The 17,781-nt window shown below is 34.7% G+C and overlaps 1 protein-coding gene across 1 annotated transcript; it reads left to right on the top strand.

Annotated features, from left to right (window-relative positions):
• Positions 1-3,660: 3,660 nt before the first annotated feature.
• Positions 3,661-6,741, top strand: LOC133791818 (zinc finger BED domain-containing protein RICESLEEPER 1-like). Its single transcript, XM_062229730.1, has 4 exons — positions 3,661-3,736; positions 4,707-6,382; positions 6,476-6,597; positions 6,705-6,741. The coding sequence occupies exons 1-4, from the start codon at positions 3,661-3,663 to the stop codon at positions 6,739-6,741; spliced, it is 1,911 nt and encodes a 636-aa protein (XP_062085714.1).
• Positions 6,742-17,781: the final 11,040 nt, after the last annotated feature.

The following is a 17,781-nucleotide window of genomic DNA, read 5'->3' as shown; positions in this document are numbered from 1 at the left end:
ATTTGGTTGTTAGGGGCATGGTTGTAATTTTAGCCCGTTAAGGGCATAAATATAATACTTGTGAATATTGTGATCTTTACCACGTGTTGGTGGTGATATATTTGTGATGCACGATTCGAGACAATCCTAGGGAGCGGTTTAGCTAGAAAGTCACAACGGGGTCAAATACCCGGCTTAGGAGGAGTCTAGGGGTATTTTGGGAATATTATATGTGTTCGGGAATTATTGAGCAACGGGTAGTAATTTAGTAATTATTGAGATATGTTGGGATTAAACGGGGATTTATAGGAATATTCGAAGACTTAGCAGGATTTGGAAAATGACCAAAATTCCCTTAGGACATTAAAGGGTTGAGGATAGGCTTATGGGCAGTTTGGTCTTTTTGGCTAATGGGTATACACTTAGAACCTTGAGAAACCACTGGAACAAAAGTAAAAGATAGAAGTTTCTCAGCTGTTCACCTCTTGCAAAACCGGTTCTCTCTCTCTATCTCTCTCTTTGGTGGTTGAAGATCTTAGAAGGAAATTAAGCATAAGAATTCAAGCTTTATGGTTGCTAAGCTTGGGGAGGAGTGAACTAGAGTCAAGCATAGGCCAAAACTAATTCAAAGGTAAGGATCTAAGTTTAACTTCTGCTTGTTTTTCTCTGTTTTTTTTTTAGAGTTTGGGAGTTAGAACTTAAGTGCTGGAATTGAAGTGTTTTTTGGAGATTTGTTCTTGGAGTTTTTGGGTGAATAAACTGGTTATGTGGTTTGGAATTGAGTCCTAGGCAGATTTCTAGGATTTAGGCTCGAAAATGATAAAATTTAGGGAGGTTAGCTCGTGGATTGCATGGAGGTTTTCTGGGTTTGGGGGTCGAGCCGCGGCCCAAGGCTGGGCATGTTGCGGCCTGCGTGTGCGTGAAGGCCTGGGGAGGCCTCTGTTCTTGAGGCGCGTCGCGACCCTAGGAAGGGCATGCCGCGGCCTGCGCCTCCCAGTAGGGAGGGATGTTGCCTCTATTCTGAGGCATGTCACAGCCCTAGTTTAAAATGTTGGCCATTTGTGGGATTTTGGCTCAGGAACCCAATAATTAAGGCTCAGGATGGATTTCATCACCCAGATTGATAGAATTCAAGGTCTCGGAGACTAGAATTATATCCTAAAGTTATTTAATGGATTATAATTTGATGGATGGATGTTGTTGATACGATGTGACTAGGTTTTCAGCGAGGCTCAGACTAGAGGACTGTGCTCGGGAAATCGGTGCTCGAAAAACTGGGGACACAGGTAAGAAAACGGTTGTTCTCGTAGAGCAGGGCATGGCCCTATAGTTTGTATTGCAAGGCACGACCCTATGTGATTGTGTTGCAGGGCGTAGCCCTATTAATTATGTTTGTATTTGTTTAAGTATTTGTTAAGTTTATGCTATGTGTTGCATATCTGTAAATGTACGGCAAGGGCCGGGAACGGCGAAGGCCAGGAAAGGCGAAGGCCGGGAAAGGCGAAGGCCGGGAACAGCGAAGGCCGGGAACGGCGAAGGCCGAGAACAGCAAGGACAGGGAACGGTGAAGGCCGAGAACGGCAAGGCCGAGTATGGCAAGGGGCCGGGAGCAGCGTTAAGCACGCAGAGTGCAAGTTGCCAAGGTGAGACCCCTATTGGATACCTGGGATATCCTCACGGTGTAGACCTCAAACCCAGGGCCTGGTAAAGCGCCTGGGACGGCATGGTCGTTATGTGTTTAGCCTGTTGGCGGCTTTATTATATACTGATTAATAGATATGCATATGTTGATTGCTTGTGTGGAGTTTTCTTGCTGGGCTTCGGCTCACGGGTGCTCTATGATGCAGGTAAGGGCAAGGGAAAGGTCGATCAACCATGAGTATGGAGAGCGTGAAGCGGCGTGTACATGTTCGGCATGCCTGGCTGCCATAGCCAGGGGTATTTTTGGGAGATGTTTTGTATGAGTCTGAATTTTGTCGTTTAGTCGACTTTAAACATATTTTGAGTTGTAAATATTTCTAAACAGTTTTTGGGATCCCAAATGTATAACGCTTTATAATTTTAAGTGAATGACTGCATTTTCAAATTACATGACTTTTATTACAGTTTAGATACACTTTTAACTTAAAACCTCAATTAGCGAGTTAATTGTACGTTTTAAACTCACTTAGTAACGGCTCTAAGGAAGTAGGGCGTTACAACAGTCCCTTGATTGGTTCCTATAACGATGGTGATCAGTTGACAACCGGAGTGACTCCGTATGTGATAATTGTTGGATTAGCTTATACAAGATCTTTATTTATTTTCATGTATATCTAATATTAAACAAATTAATACGAGATAGCCTAAAACATGTTTCTAAAATTGAATTCAAAGAGAAACAAATAATAGAATACTTATAGTATACGCAATGGAATTAAGAGTCCTTCCTTCAGTTTCTCTAACTCTTGTATCCTTTCTGTCGCAGAGTATTATCAAGAAACTGAACCGATCTTCTATTTTCTTCACAATCTTCCAATGTATCCTTAGAACCACCTAGACTAGTGTGGGCAATTCTCAACACATGAGATAGATATAGAGAAAAGAAGAGAAAATAACAAAGAGGCTTAGAAAAGGACTTGTGTTTAGAGAGAATCTAAAACTATCAGAAAATTTGACTTGTGACTTATCAAACTTCTCTTTTGACTTCTCTCTAAGCACTCCTTTTATAGACTCAATTAGGCCATTTAATTTAATTAAAAAATCAATAAAATAATAGCCATTTTGAAGCCCTAGGTCGAAATTATCATGGGCTATAGGCCCGTGAAATTTCCCTTTTGATTATAAGCTCATTGGACTTAAAATCAAGGCATGTATTATTTTCTATTGATTTAATTAATTAAATAATTATTTAAATCCTTTATCAAATTAATTATTTATAATTTGAACATTGATTTAAATTTATTTATTAATTTAGATACCAATTTATCTTAATTAATAAATCTGCCATAAATTCTCTTTTCTTCTCAAAATTACACAACTCTGTGAAACTATCCAAAATTGACCTGGTCAACTTTGATAATTCTAATTGATGATTAAATCAATTAATTGAGACTATCTAGATGATTTTATCCAAGGTACTAGGGCTGGGCATTTTTGAGATTGGGCCGGCCAACCCGGCCAACCCAACCCGAAAATGGGCCGACCCAACCCAACAATTGTTGGCCGAATCTCACTCGGTCAATTATGCAACAGCCCGAATTTAATTGGGCCGACCACGGCCCAATACAATCCTAACCCATTCTACCCAACCCAGCCCGACCACCTACCGTAAACCCTACATATAATACATATAAAAGATAAACACATTAGACACCCCTGCCTCCCTTGCCTTCTCTTCTCTTCGGCTGCACCACCAGCACAGCACTCCAGTTCAGACCAGAGTTCACACTTTGGTCCACTCCTCGGCAAAGCTCCACCAGCAGATGAAGCTCATGTCGCCGGTCCACTGGTTCTCCAGTCCAGCAGGCGAGCTCACATCGTCATCGATCGGCCCCAGCTCTCTCCAGGTATATATATATATTATATATATAATGTAATATATTATCTGAATATATATATGTATATTATGTATATGTATATGTAATATAAGTATATATATAAACTAATGTATTATAAGTATATATTTAAACTAACTATTAAATGTCATTATGTCACGTCGCCGGTCCACTGGTTCTCCAGTCCAGCAAGAGAGCTCACGTTGTCGTCGTCGGTGAAGGTGACACGGTGAAGCTCCTCGGCGTCGGCGGCACGAAGCTCTAGCTCCAGCTCTCTCCAGGTATATATATATTATATATAATGTAATATATTATCTGAATATATATATGTATATTCTGTATATGTATATGTATTATCTGTAATATAAGTATATATATAAACTAACTGTTATCTGTAATATATGTATATTATCTGTAATATAAGTATATATATAAACTAATGTATTATAAGTATATATATATATAAACTAACTGTTAAATGTGTGACTATCGTTTATCTGTATATATATAGACATTTTATTTCTTTTTGAATATTAATATCTCAGTGTATGGGCCTTAGTAATATAAACGTGTATAGTAATAGTATTGGTTTCTTTTTGCTTTGAATCAATGATTGAGAAGGACATATATATTGAGACATTTTTACTTTTATCAACATATAAATTTTCAGTGTTTGTTTTTTGGTTGCACCACCAATATCAGCTATATATATTTCCACTTAAATTTATAGTACAAATAATAAGAAATATATAGCTATAGACTAGTTGTTTCCACCACTAATATGAGTAGTGAAATTTAAATTTGTCTGTTGGATGTGACATTTATTAGTGACTAAAAATGTATATTTTATATAAAGACTAATGTATATACATATATTATGTCACTATTAGCTCAATTATTATTGTAAAAATTTTGAATCGTGTAACAAAGTAAAAATGACACATTAATCTCATGAGATCTCTTTAATTAAATTCTAAAGTGCCAATCATAATAAGTTAATTAAATTTCAAACTCATATAATTAAATAGAGATCATATATAGAGATTGGTTAAGTGTTGAAATAAGTGTTAAATATTATGATATTTGCTCAACATCATACAATACAACTTATACAAGTGCTGAAATATTTTGATACTTGCTTAAATAAATTAGTGATGAAATAAGTAATTGTTTTTACTATGTGTAATGTAGGAGTGATGGACAAGTTTCTTAGCCCAACTTCCACCCAACTAGGTGAAGTGCATGATGTCGTAGACACTACCCCAAAACCCACTCTAAACACTACTCATATTGATCTTAAGTCACCCAAAAAAGAAGTCGATGGTGAACCACCCACAACTAGGAAAAAGCCTACTAGGAACTCTACAGTTTGGGATCACTTTACAAAAGTGAAGGATGGGAATCCAAACGATCCTAGTTGCACTTGTAACTATTGTGGGAAAGACTATGCTTGTGATAGTAGGAGAGTTGGAACAAGTAGTTTGTGGGTACATTTGAACAATCAATGTAAGAAGTATCCTTATAGGGTGGCTGATAAAAAACAAAAATTGCTTAGCTTTCAAAGTGGTAATGATGGTGGGGGAAATTTGTTGGCTGTGACCTTTAATAAGGAGAGATGTCGGAAAGCCTTAGCTAAGTTTGTGATCAAGGATGAGCAAGCCTTTAGTGTTGTAGAGGGTGAAGGCTTGAAAGAGTTTGTTCAGGATTTGCAACCAAAATTTGTTATCCCTAGTAGAAGGACTGTGACTAGGGATATATATCAATATTTTTGTGATGAGAGGGTTAAATTAAAGGAAGAGTTAACTAGAGCTGGGCAAAGGGTATGCTTAACCACTGATTATTGGACCTCTTCCACCCAAATAGCTTATATGTGTCTCACTGCACATTATGTTGACAGTGATTGGAATTTGCAAAAAAGAATTATAAATTTTTGTCAAATTTCCAATCACAAAGGAGAGACAATCGGAAAGGGGATTGAGACTTGTTTGCTGGGATGGGGAATAGAAAAGGTTTTTGCTGTGACTGTTGATAATGCATCAGCTAATGATGTGGCTGTTGGTTTCGTCAAGAGGAGGGTGAATGCATGGAATGGATATGTTCTTGACGGAGAGTTCATGCAGGTAAGGTGTGGTGTGCACATAGTCAATCTAATTGGGAATGAGGGGTTGAAAGACATGCATGATTCAATCGCTGCCATTCGCAATTGTGTAAGATACATTCGGTCATCTCCTGCAAGGTTGCTAAAATTCAAGGCTTGTGTGGATAGGGAAAGAATTGATTACAAGGGGGGATTGGTTTTAGATGTGCCTACAAGGTGGAACTCCACTTTCATGATGTTAGATGTGGCACTTAAATTTGAAAAAGCTTTTGCAAGATATGAGGAGGAAGATGACAAATTTGTGAGTTTCTTCATGGAAAATGAACATGGGAAGAAGAGGGTTGGGCCGCCAACTTCTAGTGATTGGGAGAGTGCTACTATATTTGTCAAATTTCTCTCAACTTTTTATGAAGTTACTTTAAAGTTTAGTGGCACATTGCATGTAACATCCAACAATTTCTATCATGAGATTTGTGAGATTCATACACAATTGAGTGACTTGGCTAGTAGTAGTGATCCTTTGTTATCCACCATGGCTGCTAGTATGAAAAGGAAATATGACAAATATTGGGGCAGTGCAGAGAACATCAATCCCATGTTGTTTTTGGCTGTTGTGCTTAATCCAAGATACAAGTTGAAGTATTTGAAGTATTGTTTTGAGACTGTTTATGATGCTGAAACTGTTGCCAAGATTGTTGTCAAGGTGGAACAAATCCTTCAACGACTGTACAATTCTTATAATGTTCAGGGTGAGAGCGATGGTGACAAGGTTAGTTGTTGGTTTTTTATTTATTATGATTTGTTTATATATGTTATTGTATTCTAACCCTAACTTTGTGTTTCTTTTTGTTTATATATTTAGGTAAGTAAAAGTGACTCACCACCAAAGGGTGGTGTCAAAGAAACTATTAGGAGGAGATTATTGGAAAATTATTTGCAACAACAACAGATGTTTGTGACTAACAAAATGAATGATGTTGATAAGTACTTGGCTGAAGAAACTATCAATCCAATGACTTCCTCATTTGATATCCTACTTTGGTGGAAGGATAATTCTCAAAGGTTTAAGATTCTGTCTATGATTGCTAAAGATGTTCTTGCTATACCTGTGTCTACTCTGGCTTCTGAATCTGCCTTTAGTACTAGTGGACGTATTTTAGACTCATTTAGGAGTTCTTTGAGCCCAAAAATGGTAGAGGCACTAGTTTGCACTCAAAATTGGTTGAAGGGGAGTCATGAAGGGATTCAAACAAGGGAGTATTTGGATGATATACAAGCTTATGAGTTTCTTGAAGAAGGTACACAAAATGACTTCTTAGATAATAATGTTCTTAATTTATTGTTTTTTATTTTCAATAAGTGTTTAAATTTGATTTTTGAATTGTAGACAACAAACTTAAGGACAAAGCGACAACAAAGGAGAAGACCAATGCACCCATCGCCATTGATCATTGATGGATTCAAGCTTTTTTTTACTCTATTTAAATTTCTATGAACTATCTACTTACTTTTATGGATGATTGTAATGATTTTAAGACTTGTATTTCGAATTTGGATGACTATAATATTTAAGTTGTTAAGTACTAACTAGTAGTAGAAACTACTAAGACATATTTTCTTCATTTAGATTTTAATTTGATCATCTTTTCTACATTATTGTTTGAATTTTGAATAGATTTTTTTAAATGGGTTATAACCCAACCCAACACAAACCTTAATGTAATTAGTAGGGTTGGGTTACATATTAAAAATGTTTTAAATGGGTTAGAATTTTCTAGGCCGATGTAATTGGGTTGGCTCATTCAAACACCCCCAACCCGCCCAACCCAACCCATGCCCAGCCCTACAATGTACAATGGGGACCATGGGCCTATGAAATCAAGCTCCAATAAGTTATCATAAATCTAACAAATAAATTTACTAACTTATTAATTCCTCGTGACTCCACTATAGACTTGGAATTGCACTCTTGAATTCATAGAACGCTCTATAACAAATATAGATACGCTATTAATTATCCATTGTTACAACCATAATTGTCACTCAATCCTCTATAGACGATCTACAATGAGAGAGGACTAAAATACCGTTTTACCCCTCATTGTATTTTATCCTTAAAACACTTAGTTCCTTGTAAATGATATTTCAGTAAACTAATTTAATTACTGAAATGAGATCTCTATCATTTAACACCTTGAACCAAACTAAAAGGAAACCATCGTTTCACTTCTTCATCAGAAGCTATAGATGTTCATATCTATGATTAACACTCCCACTCAATTATACTACCGAGTTCCCAAGATGTAAGTATGGGCTAGTCCGTAGGGTAAGCTGGTAACGAACAAGTCTAAGAACTCAAATAATACAATCAGTTAAAATACTAACCACTCAGAATTGAGATTGAATTGACCTATGGTCAACTATATGATATGACTAGAATAGATAATAACGGTATGTTTACTTATCTTATCAACTGTCAATATGAGTCCTGTCCGATGTAACGAATACACTCGATCTTATCTACTTTTCTAATGTTCTGGAAAGAACATAACACTATAATGTGTAAGTAGATCATATCGTAGATTGGCAAGTCAGTGTAAATTCGGTGCACTGACTAATCTTAGGACTAACTTATTTTGAATATATAATCATATTTATATTCCACTGTGATTACGTCACTATAAATAAGATTAGCTATATGCTCGGGATTTAATAGAAGTTCATATTAAACAAATAATCATGAAAATAAAACATGTGAGCAAAGTGATTGACCAAGTCAAAAAATGATTTCTATCCTTTTATTGATAATAAAATGAGATTACAAATAATTTGAATTTTAATTAGGGCATAAAACCCCAACAAACTCCCACATGCACTAATTGAAACTAATGCCTTAATTCTACTAATCTCATTTCCTTGATATGCTTATCAAATGTAGCTTCTGGTAGTGTCTTTGTAAACGGAACCGCAAGATTGTCTTCAGTTGCAATCTTCACATCTCCCCTGGCCACATATTCTCGAATAATGTGATACTTCCTTTCTATATGCTTACTCCTCTTGTGACTTCGAGGTTCTTTCGAGTTGGCTATCGCTCATGTATTATCACAAAACAATACAAGCGGTTTATCCATTTCTGGAATAACACCAAGATCCGAATAGAACTTCTTTAGCCAGACTATTTCCTTAGCTGCTTCTGACGCAGCTATGTACTCAGCCTCCATGGTGGAATCTGAGATTGCAGACTGCTTTACGCTTCTCCAAATCATAGCTCCACCCCTAAGAGTAAACACCATTCCAGAAGTAGACTTTCTGTCATCGACATCAGTCTGAAAATCTGAATCGGTGTAGCCTACAGGGTTCAAGACACCACCCTTCTAGACTAACATATAATCCCTAGTCCATCTCAAATACTTCAGGATATGCTTAACTGCTATCCAATGTTCCGGTCCTGGGTTTGACTGATACCTGCTCACTACTCCCACTGCATCGCAGATATCTGGTCTAGTACACAACATGGCATACATCAGACTTCCAACTGCAGATGCGTAAGGAACTTTTCTCATTGCATCCTCCTCTTCAGGAGTCTGGGGAGACTGCTTCTTTGAAAGATGAATTCCATGGCGGGACGGTAGACGCCCTTTCTTGGAATTTGTCATTGAGAAACGTTCAAGCACTTTATCAATGTAAGTTGCTTGAGATAGAGCTAAAAGTTTGTTCTTTCTATCCCTGATGATCTGTATACCTAGAACATAACTTGCTTCACCCAAATCCTTCATCTGGAATTGAGTGCTCAGCCAATTCTTCACATCTGATAATTTCTTAACATTGTTTCCAATGAGTAAGATATCATCTACAAAAAGAACCAGGAATACCACTATTTGATTTGCCTTCAGTTGGTAAACACAGGGCTCATCAATATTTTGTTCAAAGCCATAGGTTTTGATTATTTCATCAAACCTAAGATTCCAGGAACGAGAAGCTTGCTTGAGTCCATAGATGGACCTATTTAACTTACAAACTTTTCCTTCTTGTCCAGATACTTTAAATCCTTCTGGTTGATCCATATAAATGACCTCGTCAAGCTTTCCATTAAGAAAAGCTGTCTTGACGTCCATTTGCCAAATCTCATAGTCGAGAGCGGCTGCTGTGGATAGGAGGATGCGAATGGATTTGAGCATGGCTACCGGACTAAAAGTTTCCTCATAGTCCACGCCTTCTCTTTGGGTATAACCCTTTGCCACTAATCGAGCTTTATAAGTCTCGATATTTCCATCAACACCTCATTTCTTCTTGTAGATCCACTTGCGCCCAATGGCCCTAAAGTCACTAGGTGCTTCCACAAGATCCCAGACAGAATTTGAGTACATGGACTCCATTTCCTGTTTCATGGCTTTGAGCCATAGTACCTTTTCAGGGCTTGACATTGCCTGTTTGAAAGACAACGGATCATCATCACTAGTGTCACCAACAACCATATTGGTTTCACCATCCAAACCATAGCGAACTGGGTTCCTAGAAACCCTCCCACTACGACGAGGCTCTGAGACTGTTTGCTCAGGAATAGTGGTACTTTCTTCATTTAAATCGACTTGCGTCGGTTGTACATGAAGAGTGGGAATTTCATCATCAACTTGCGTTGATGGAGATGGAACATTGGTTGGAGTCAATTCTTTAACCATCTCCTCTAAAACTACTTTGCTGCGAGGTTTAAAGTTTTGGACATAGTCATTTTCCAGAAAATTAGCATTTGTAGAAGTAAACACTCTCTTTTTTGAATGACTATAGAAAAGTCGACCCCGAGTACCTTTAGGATAGCCAACAAACATGCAAACTTCAATTCGCGATTCTAGCTTTCCCTCCTTTTTCCTCAGGACGTGAGCGGGACACCCCTAGATTCTATAATGGCGTAAACTAGGTTCACGACCATTCCATCGTTCTAAAGGTGTTTTGGGGATTGATTTTGACGACACGACATTGAGAATGTCATTTGCGGTTTCAATTGCATGTCCCCAGAACGAAGTTGGTAGAGTTGAGTAACTAAGCATGCATCTAACTATTTCCAATAAAGTTTTGTTTCGGCGTTCCACTACACCATTTTGTTGCGGAGTACCTGGGGTAGTAAGTTGTGATAAAATCCCAACTTCAGTTAAATGATCTTGGAACTGCATATCCAAATATTCTCCACCCCTATCAGATCGCAAGATCTTTAACGTTTTACCTAATTGGTTCTGAGCCATTGCTAGGAATTCCTGAAACTTTGAAAATGTTTATGATTTCCTATGCATTAGGTAAAGACATGAGTATCTAGAGTAATCATCAATGAAAGTGACGAAATACTCAAAACCACCCCTGGCTTGTACATTTAAAGGTCCACAAACATCTTAATGCACAAGACCAAGTGGTTCTTTGGCCCTATCACCCTTTGCAGAGAATGGACGCTTGGTCAGTTTGCCTTCTAGACAAGATTCACAGATAGGTAATTCACCTAAGGTGAGTTCCCTCAAAGGTCCGTCCTTTGTAAGTCTTTGAATCCTATCATAGCCAATGTGCCTAGTCTCAAGTGCCATAAATATGTCATATTATTGTTATCGGTCTTTTGACATTTATTGGTCCTAGGTTTAGCTACTTTGAATAAATCATTATTAAGAGTGAGGGGTTCGTTAGGTCGCAGAATATAAAGCCTGTTTTCCAAACATGCAATACACAATTATGATCCATTGAAAGAAATAGATATATTAAAACTTGTGAAAGTCATAACAAATCGTTCTAATTGCAACATGGAAACTGAAATTAAATTTCTACTAAAATCCAGAATAAAAAATACATCTTTTAAAATTAAAAATTTATTTCCGAACTTCAGACGAGCTCTTCCTCTAGCTTGGACCGCAACGAACGCTCTGTTCCCAACTCTAAGCTTTAAGCCGCCTTCGTTCACTTCCTCCCACGATTCAAGAAGCTGTAAAGAGTTACAAACATGGTTGGTAGATCCAGAATCAATAATCCAAATGGATTTATCATTCTCTAAAGCACATGTTTCTAAGATAAATGAACTATATTCATTACCTTTGTTTTTATCTGCTAGAAACTTGGGGCAATCTTGTTTCCAATGCCCCTTCTCTTTGCAGTGAAAGCACTTATACTTACCTTTATTGTTTTTCTTGTTCTTCCCCTTAGGCTTCTGTGCACTCGTCTTTGCAGCCTTTGTAGGCTTGGGGTTGTTTATTTGTCCACCATTCCTCTTGTTTCCAACTTTCGAAGATGAAGCTGGATGAGCTTCAACCTTAGCTAGATCAGCAGCAACATCAGTAGTCTTATTTTCACCTCCTTTACTAGGTCCACCCATGACAGGTTCAATAATCTGAAGCTTGTTCATGAGCTGCGTCAGACCATAGTTGAGTTGAGCACTAACATGCAGACACGGTGCAATCCGAGAATTTACGGTGCCATCACGAACGTGCAGAGACGGTGCTATCCAAGCATTTACGGTACCATCACGAGCATTGACGGTGCCATCACTAACGTGCGGACATGGTGCTCGTTCTGGGGATTCCTCAATCATGATGAATTCAGAGTTGTCACCAATTAACTCTATGTTGATTTTCTTCTTCCAATTAAGGAGGTTTTCTCCAGTGAGTTTCTCCATCGAAAGTTGAGAAAGGATGGGAGTAGACACAAACACTACTTAGCTTAAAACTACAAATTATCAATAAAATAGAAATCAATCACATTTTCTCAATAAAACTTCTATTCACACAAATTTCAAGAAATAGCACAACATATACCAAAAATATGTAATATATGAGAAAAAATATAAAAAACAATCATATCTCTATTTCTTTAGGTTTTTAACTAATCTATGATATCCTTGTCCCAGTTGGCGAGAGTCAAAAATACCACTAGTTAAATAGAGTTGTAAACTCATTTAATAATGGACACCACTATTAACAACCTACTATTCGATCAAAATAAGAAAACAAAATCTCTTATTTTATGAGCTAGACCCACGGTTTCAATAATCATAGATTTAGTCCTAGTAGTCACCGTACGGGTGAGTCTAATAGAATTTGACATATAATTATCTATCTTTCGAAATCTAACCTTGTCAAAATAGCTAATGAACACCTTCCGTAGGGGGACGAATCAAAGCACCTCGAGGCCCCATTAAGCTATTGACTATATTAAACCAACGGTGGAGATCGAATAAAATTATTAAAATAAGCTCATTATAAAATTAAAAATAGTATTTTTATCATTTATTTTTAGAAAATTAATGACTATGGTTTTCCCAAAAAAAATTAAACAGATTAAATTTTTTATAACCAAAGTCCTATAATTTCTTATTAATTCTAAAGTGTCACATTCAAACAAATTCAATTAATTTAGAATTAATTTGTTGCTAATCAATATTTAGGTTTAACTAATATAATAAACATATACAATTAAGTCTAACTCAGGTAAATGGGCCTTAAGAATTGGGCTTGTATGGAGGAGGACTGGGTCCAGTATGTCGTTCCTACTACAAAGGCCCCCTATCTTCCATTCAAGGTCCAAAAGACAGGAATTTAAACATTCATTTTATTAATTGTTATTAATTGATTAGGCACACTATAGTCATGCAAAGCAAACGGGCCTTCACAAGTGGAATCACCCACAAGAGAGGAATTTAAACTTTACATTTTCTAATGGGTCCAAATAAAACCTATCATTTTATGAATATTTTATTTGGCAAAATACCATATATCTAACAAACATATGGGCCACTATATGCATCTAAGCCCAATTGCAAAAATACCACATATAGTGTAAACATACATGTTATAATTGGATGGGCCTAATCATGTTACTATATGAGCAATTCTATGAATTTATGCAAAAATACCATAATTTATTTATTTGCAAAAATACCATAATTAATTATCTAGAATTTATAAAAAAAATTCAAATTAATTAAATTTTTACAAAAAATAAGTCAATTTAAATGAAATTTATCAACAATTAACAATAGTTAATTTATATTTAATTTATCAACAATCAACTTAGTTTTAGGTTAATTTGATAAAAAAAATATATTAATTTAATTTAAATAGGATTTATCAACAATTAACCAAAGTTAATTTAAATCTCATTTATTAAAAAAATATATTTTGTTAATTGGCTGAAAAAAATGATATTTTTCAAAATTTAACCAATTTTAAATTTTAAAATCAATATCTTAACTATTTTCCAAAATATCTTATGTTGTTACAACTATAATCTAATATTTTAACAATTTAAAAAATATATATATAAATAGTTATAACAACCCTAAAATATCTTAAAATAGTTAAATAAATTCAAATATCCATAAAAATATCTAACTAACAATATTCAAATTTCAAATAATTTAAATATTAAAAACTATAGAATAAAAAGATATTTATATTTTCAAATAAAGATTTAATAAAAAAATCAAGAATTTAAATGAAAATATCTTAAATATCTGATATCTTAATTCTAATATTTTAATATATTAAAAGATTTAAAATTAAGTTGTTAGTCATTTTTAAATTTGAATTTGAATCTTTGTAGAAAATATCTAATCATTTATATCTCAACTAACAAAAATATCTTATTTTAAAAAAAAATAAATGATGAAACAAAAAAGATATTTTTAGTTTTGATTATAAATAATTTATTTCTAAAAAATTTAATTTTAAAAAAAATTATTTTTGAAAAAAAAATGGATGAATAGTACCCGTGGTACTGTTCATGGGTACTGTTCATCATGCTGGTGTGCGTGGGCGCACGCGCATGGGAGCCAGGCCAAATTTTTTCAAAAAAAATTTTGAGCAATTTTTCAAACCAAAACCATTTTCTAATTCATTTTTAACATGTTTTACACAAAATAAAGCATATATGAAAATTAATAGCATAGAAAATACAACAAAATAACTTAAAAATTGCTAAAATTCACATAAAATCAATATGCTTCATAAAAATATGAAAACCATCCAATTATTCAAACATATCAAATAATCCAATTTTAAACATGTTCATGCATGAAAATAAATATTACCAAAGGCTCTGATACCAGTTGTTGGATTAGCTTATACATGATCTTTATTTATTTTCATGTATATCTAATATTAAACAAATTAATACGAGATAGCCTAAAACATGTTTCTAAAATTGAATTCAAAGAGAAACAAATAATAGAATACTTATAGTATACGCAGCGGAATTAAGAGACATTCCTTCAGTTTCTCTAACTCTTGTATCCTTTCTGTCGCAAAGTATTATCAAGAAACTGAACCGATCTTCTATTTTCTTCATAATCTTCCAATGTATCCTTAGAATCACCTAAACTAGTGTGGGCAATTCTCAACACATGAGATAGATATAGAGAGAAGAAGAGAAAATAACAAAGAGGCTTAGAAAAGGACTTGTGTTTAGAGAGAATCTAAAACTATCAGAAAATTTGACTTGTGACTTATCAAACTTCTCTTTTGACTTCTCTCTAAGCACTCCTTTTATAGACTCAATTAGGCCATTTAATTTAATTAAAAAATTAATAAAATAATAGTCATTTTGAAGCCCTAGGTCGAAATTATCATGGGCTATAGGCCCGTGAAATTTCCCTTTTGATTATAAGCTCATTGGACTTAAAATCAAGGCATGTATTATTTTCTATTGATTTAATTAATTAAATAATTATTTAAATCATTTATCAAATTAATTATTTATAATTTGAACATTGATTTAAATTTATTTATTAATTTAGATACCAATTTATCTTAATTAATAAATCTGCCATAAATTCTCTTTTCTTCTCAAAATTACACAACTCTGTGAAACTATCCAAAATTGACCTGGTCAACTTTGATAATTCTAATTGATGATTAAATCAATTAATTGAGACTATCTAGATAATTTTATCCAAGGTACAATGGGGACCATGGGCCTATGAAATCAAGCTCCAATAAGTTATCATAAATCTAACAAATAAATTTACTAACTTATTAATTCCTCGTGACTCCACTATAGACTTGGAATTGCACTCTTGAATTCATAGAATGCTCTATAACAAATATAGATACGCTATTAATTATCCATTGTTACAACCATAATTGTCACTCAATCTTCTATAGACGGTCTACAATGAGAGAGGACTAAAATACCGTTTTACCCCTCATTGTATTTTATCCTTAAAACACTTAGTTCCTTGTAAATGATATTTTAGTAAACTAATTTAATTACTAAAATGAGATCTCTATCATTTAACACCTTGAACCAAACTAAAAGGAAACCATCGTTTCACTTCTTCATCAGAAGCTATAGATGTTCATATCTATGATTAACACTCCCACTCAATTATACTACCGAGTTCCCAAGATGTAAGTATGGGCTAGTCCGTAGGGTAAGCTGGTAACGAACAAGTCAAAGAACTCAAATAATACAATCAGTTAGAATACTAACCACTCAGAATTGAGATTGAATTGACCTATGGTCAACTATATGATATGACTAGAATAGATAATAACGGTATGTTTACTTATCTTATCAACTGTCAATATCGGTCATGTCCGATGTAACGAATACACCCGATCTTATCTACTTTGCTAATGTTCTGGAAAGAACATAACACTATAATGTGTAAGTAGATCATATCGTAGATTGGCAAGTCAGTGTAAATCCGGTGCACTGACTAATCTTAGGACTAACTTATTTTGAACATATAATCATATTTATATTCCACTGTGATTACATCACTATAAATAAGATTAGCTATATGCTCGTGATTTAATAGAAGTTCATATTAAACAAATAATCATGAAAATAAAACATGTGAGCAAAGTGATTGACCAAGTCAAAAAATGATTTCTATCCTTTTATTGATAATAAAATGAGATTACAAATAATTTGAATTTTAATTAGGGCATAAAACCCCAACAATATTATGAGATAAAAGGTGACAACCCATTTCTTGGGATGAAATGGGAGAAAGGAAGTACTTTGATTTTGAAATGGTTCTGAGAACCAATGAAATTATTGAGAAATGTTAGAGAGGGAGTACTCGCTTTATTGAAAAGGCAGAAAAGTTACGCAAATTCAGGTATAGGAACATGGAGTTCCAAAATTGGAGATTTTGTGTTTCTCCGAGTATCATAGATTAAAGAGATAAATTAATTGGAAAGAAAAGGAAATTAGATCCTAGGTTTTTTAGACCTTTGAGATTCTGGAAAGGAATTTGGCAAGTAGCCTACAGATTAGCTTTACTCCAACATTGGTTGGAGTTCATAGGGTGTCTCAAGTGTCGATGCTAAGGAAAAATGTGTCAAGTGCTACACCTGTTTGGATTAAGAGACCATGGAATTGCAATGAGACTAATTATGTGAAGAGAAGCTAGTAAGAATTCTAGATAGAAATGATAAAGTCTTAAGGAAAAAGACTGACACTTTAATGAGAGTGTTGTAAAGAAATAACAAGGTAAAAAGCATGACTCCAAAGTTAGAGTCAGATATGCGGGACCGGTATCCCGAGATGTTCAAGTAAATTTTGAGGATGAAATTTCTACAAGGAGGGGATAGTTGTAACGTCCTAAAACTCCTAATAAGATTAAGTGTTTGGATTAGCGTGTTGAGAGGGCACACAAGACAAGTATGCGAATTATATTAGTTATAATCGAGTATGCATGATTATATGTATTAAATGTGTTTAAAGACTCGCTTTTGTTTTAAAAAAATGGCATTTTCGTAAATTTGACTCGTTGATGGTATATTTGTATTTTATGTGCTATATGCTTGAGAACACATGATTATGTGGACATATTTGTGATATTCGACATGAGTGAATCCTTCTGAGCATTTTTAGCGGAAAGTCACAACAAGGATAAATACCTAGATAAATACCTAGCTCGAGATAGCTAATTGGTATTTTGGTAATTTTAAATATTTGGGAAAATTGTTGATAAAATAAATAAATTGACGGGATAATTGTATTTGATGGATTAGTGGATTAATTTGGAGATTAGTGGTGAAATTTAAGGTTTAGTGGGAATCTAGGCAAATGACCAAAATGGCCTTGACGGTTAATAAGAGGATTATTTGAGGTTGGGGTATTATGGTCTTTTTGAACATTAGATTAAGGAAAAAAGGGCTCTTTTTCTCTTCTTTTCTCTTCTCACTTTAT

Source organism: Humulus lupulus, chromosome 7 (genome assembly GCF_963169125.1).
Source record: "Humulus lupulus chromosome 7, drHumLupu1.1, whole genome shotgun sequence".
Taxonomy (NCBI): domain Eukaryota; kingdom Viridiplantae; phylum Streptophyta; class Magnoliopsida; order Rosales; family Cannabaceae; genus Humulus; species Humulus lupulus.
Note: the sequence above shows the minus strand (reverse complement) of the source record. Positions and strands in the feature narration are given on the sequence as shown.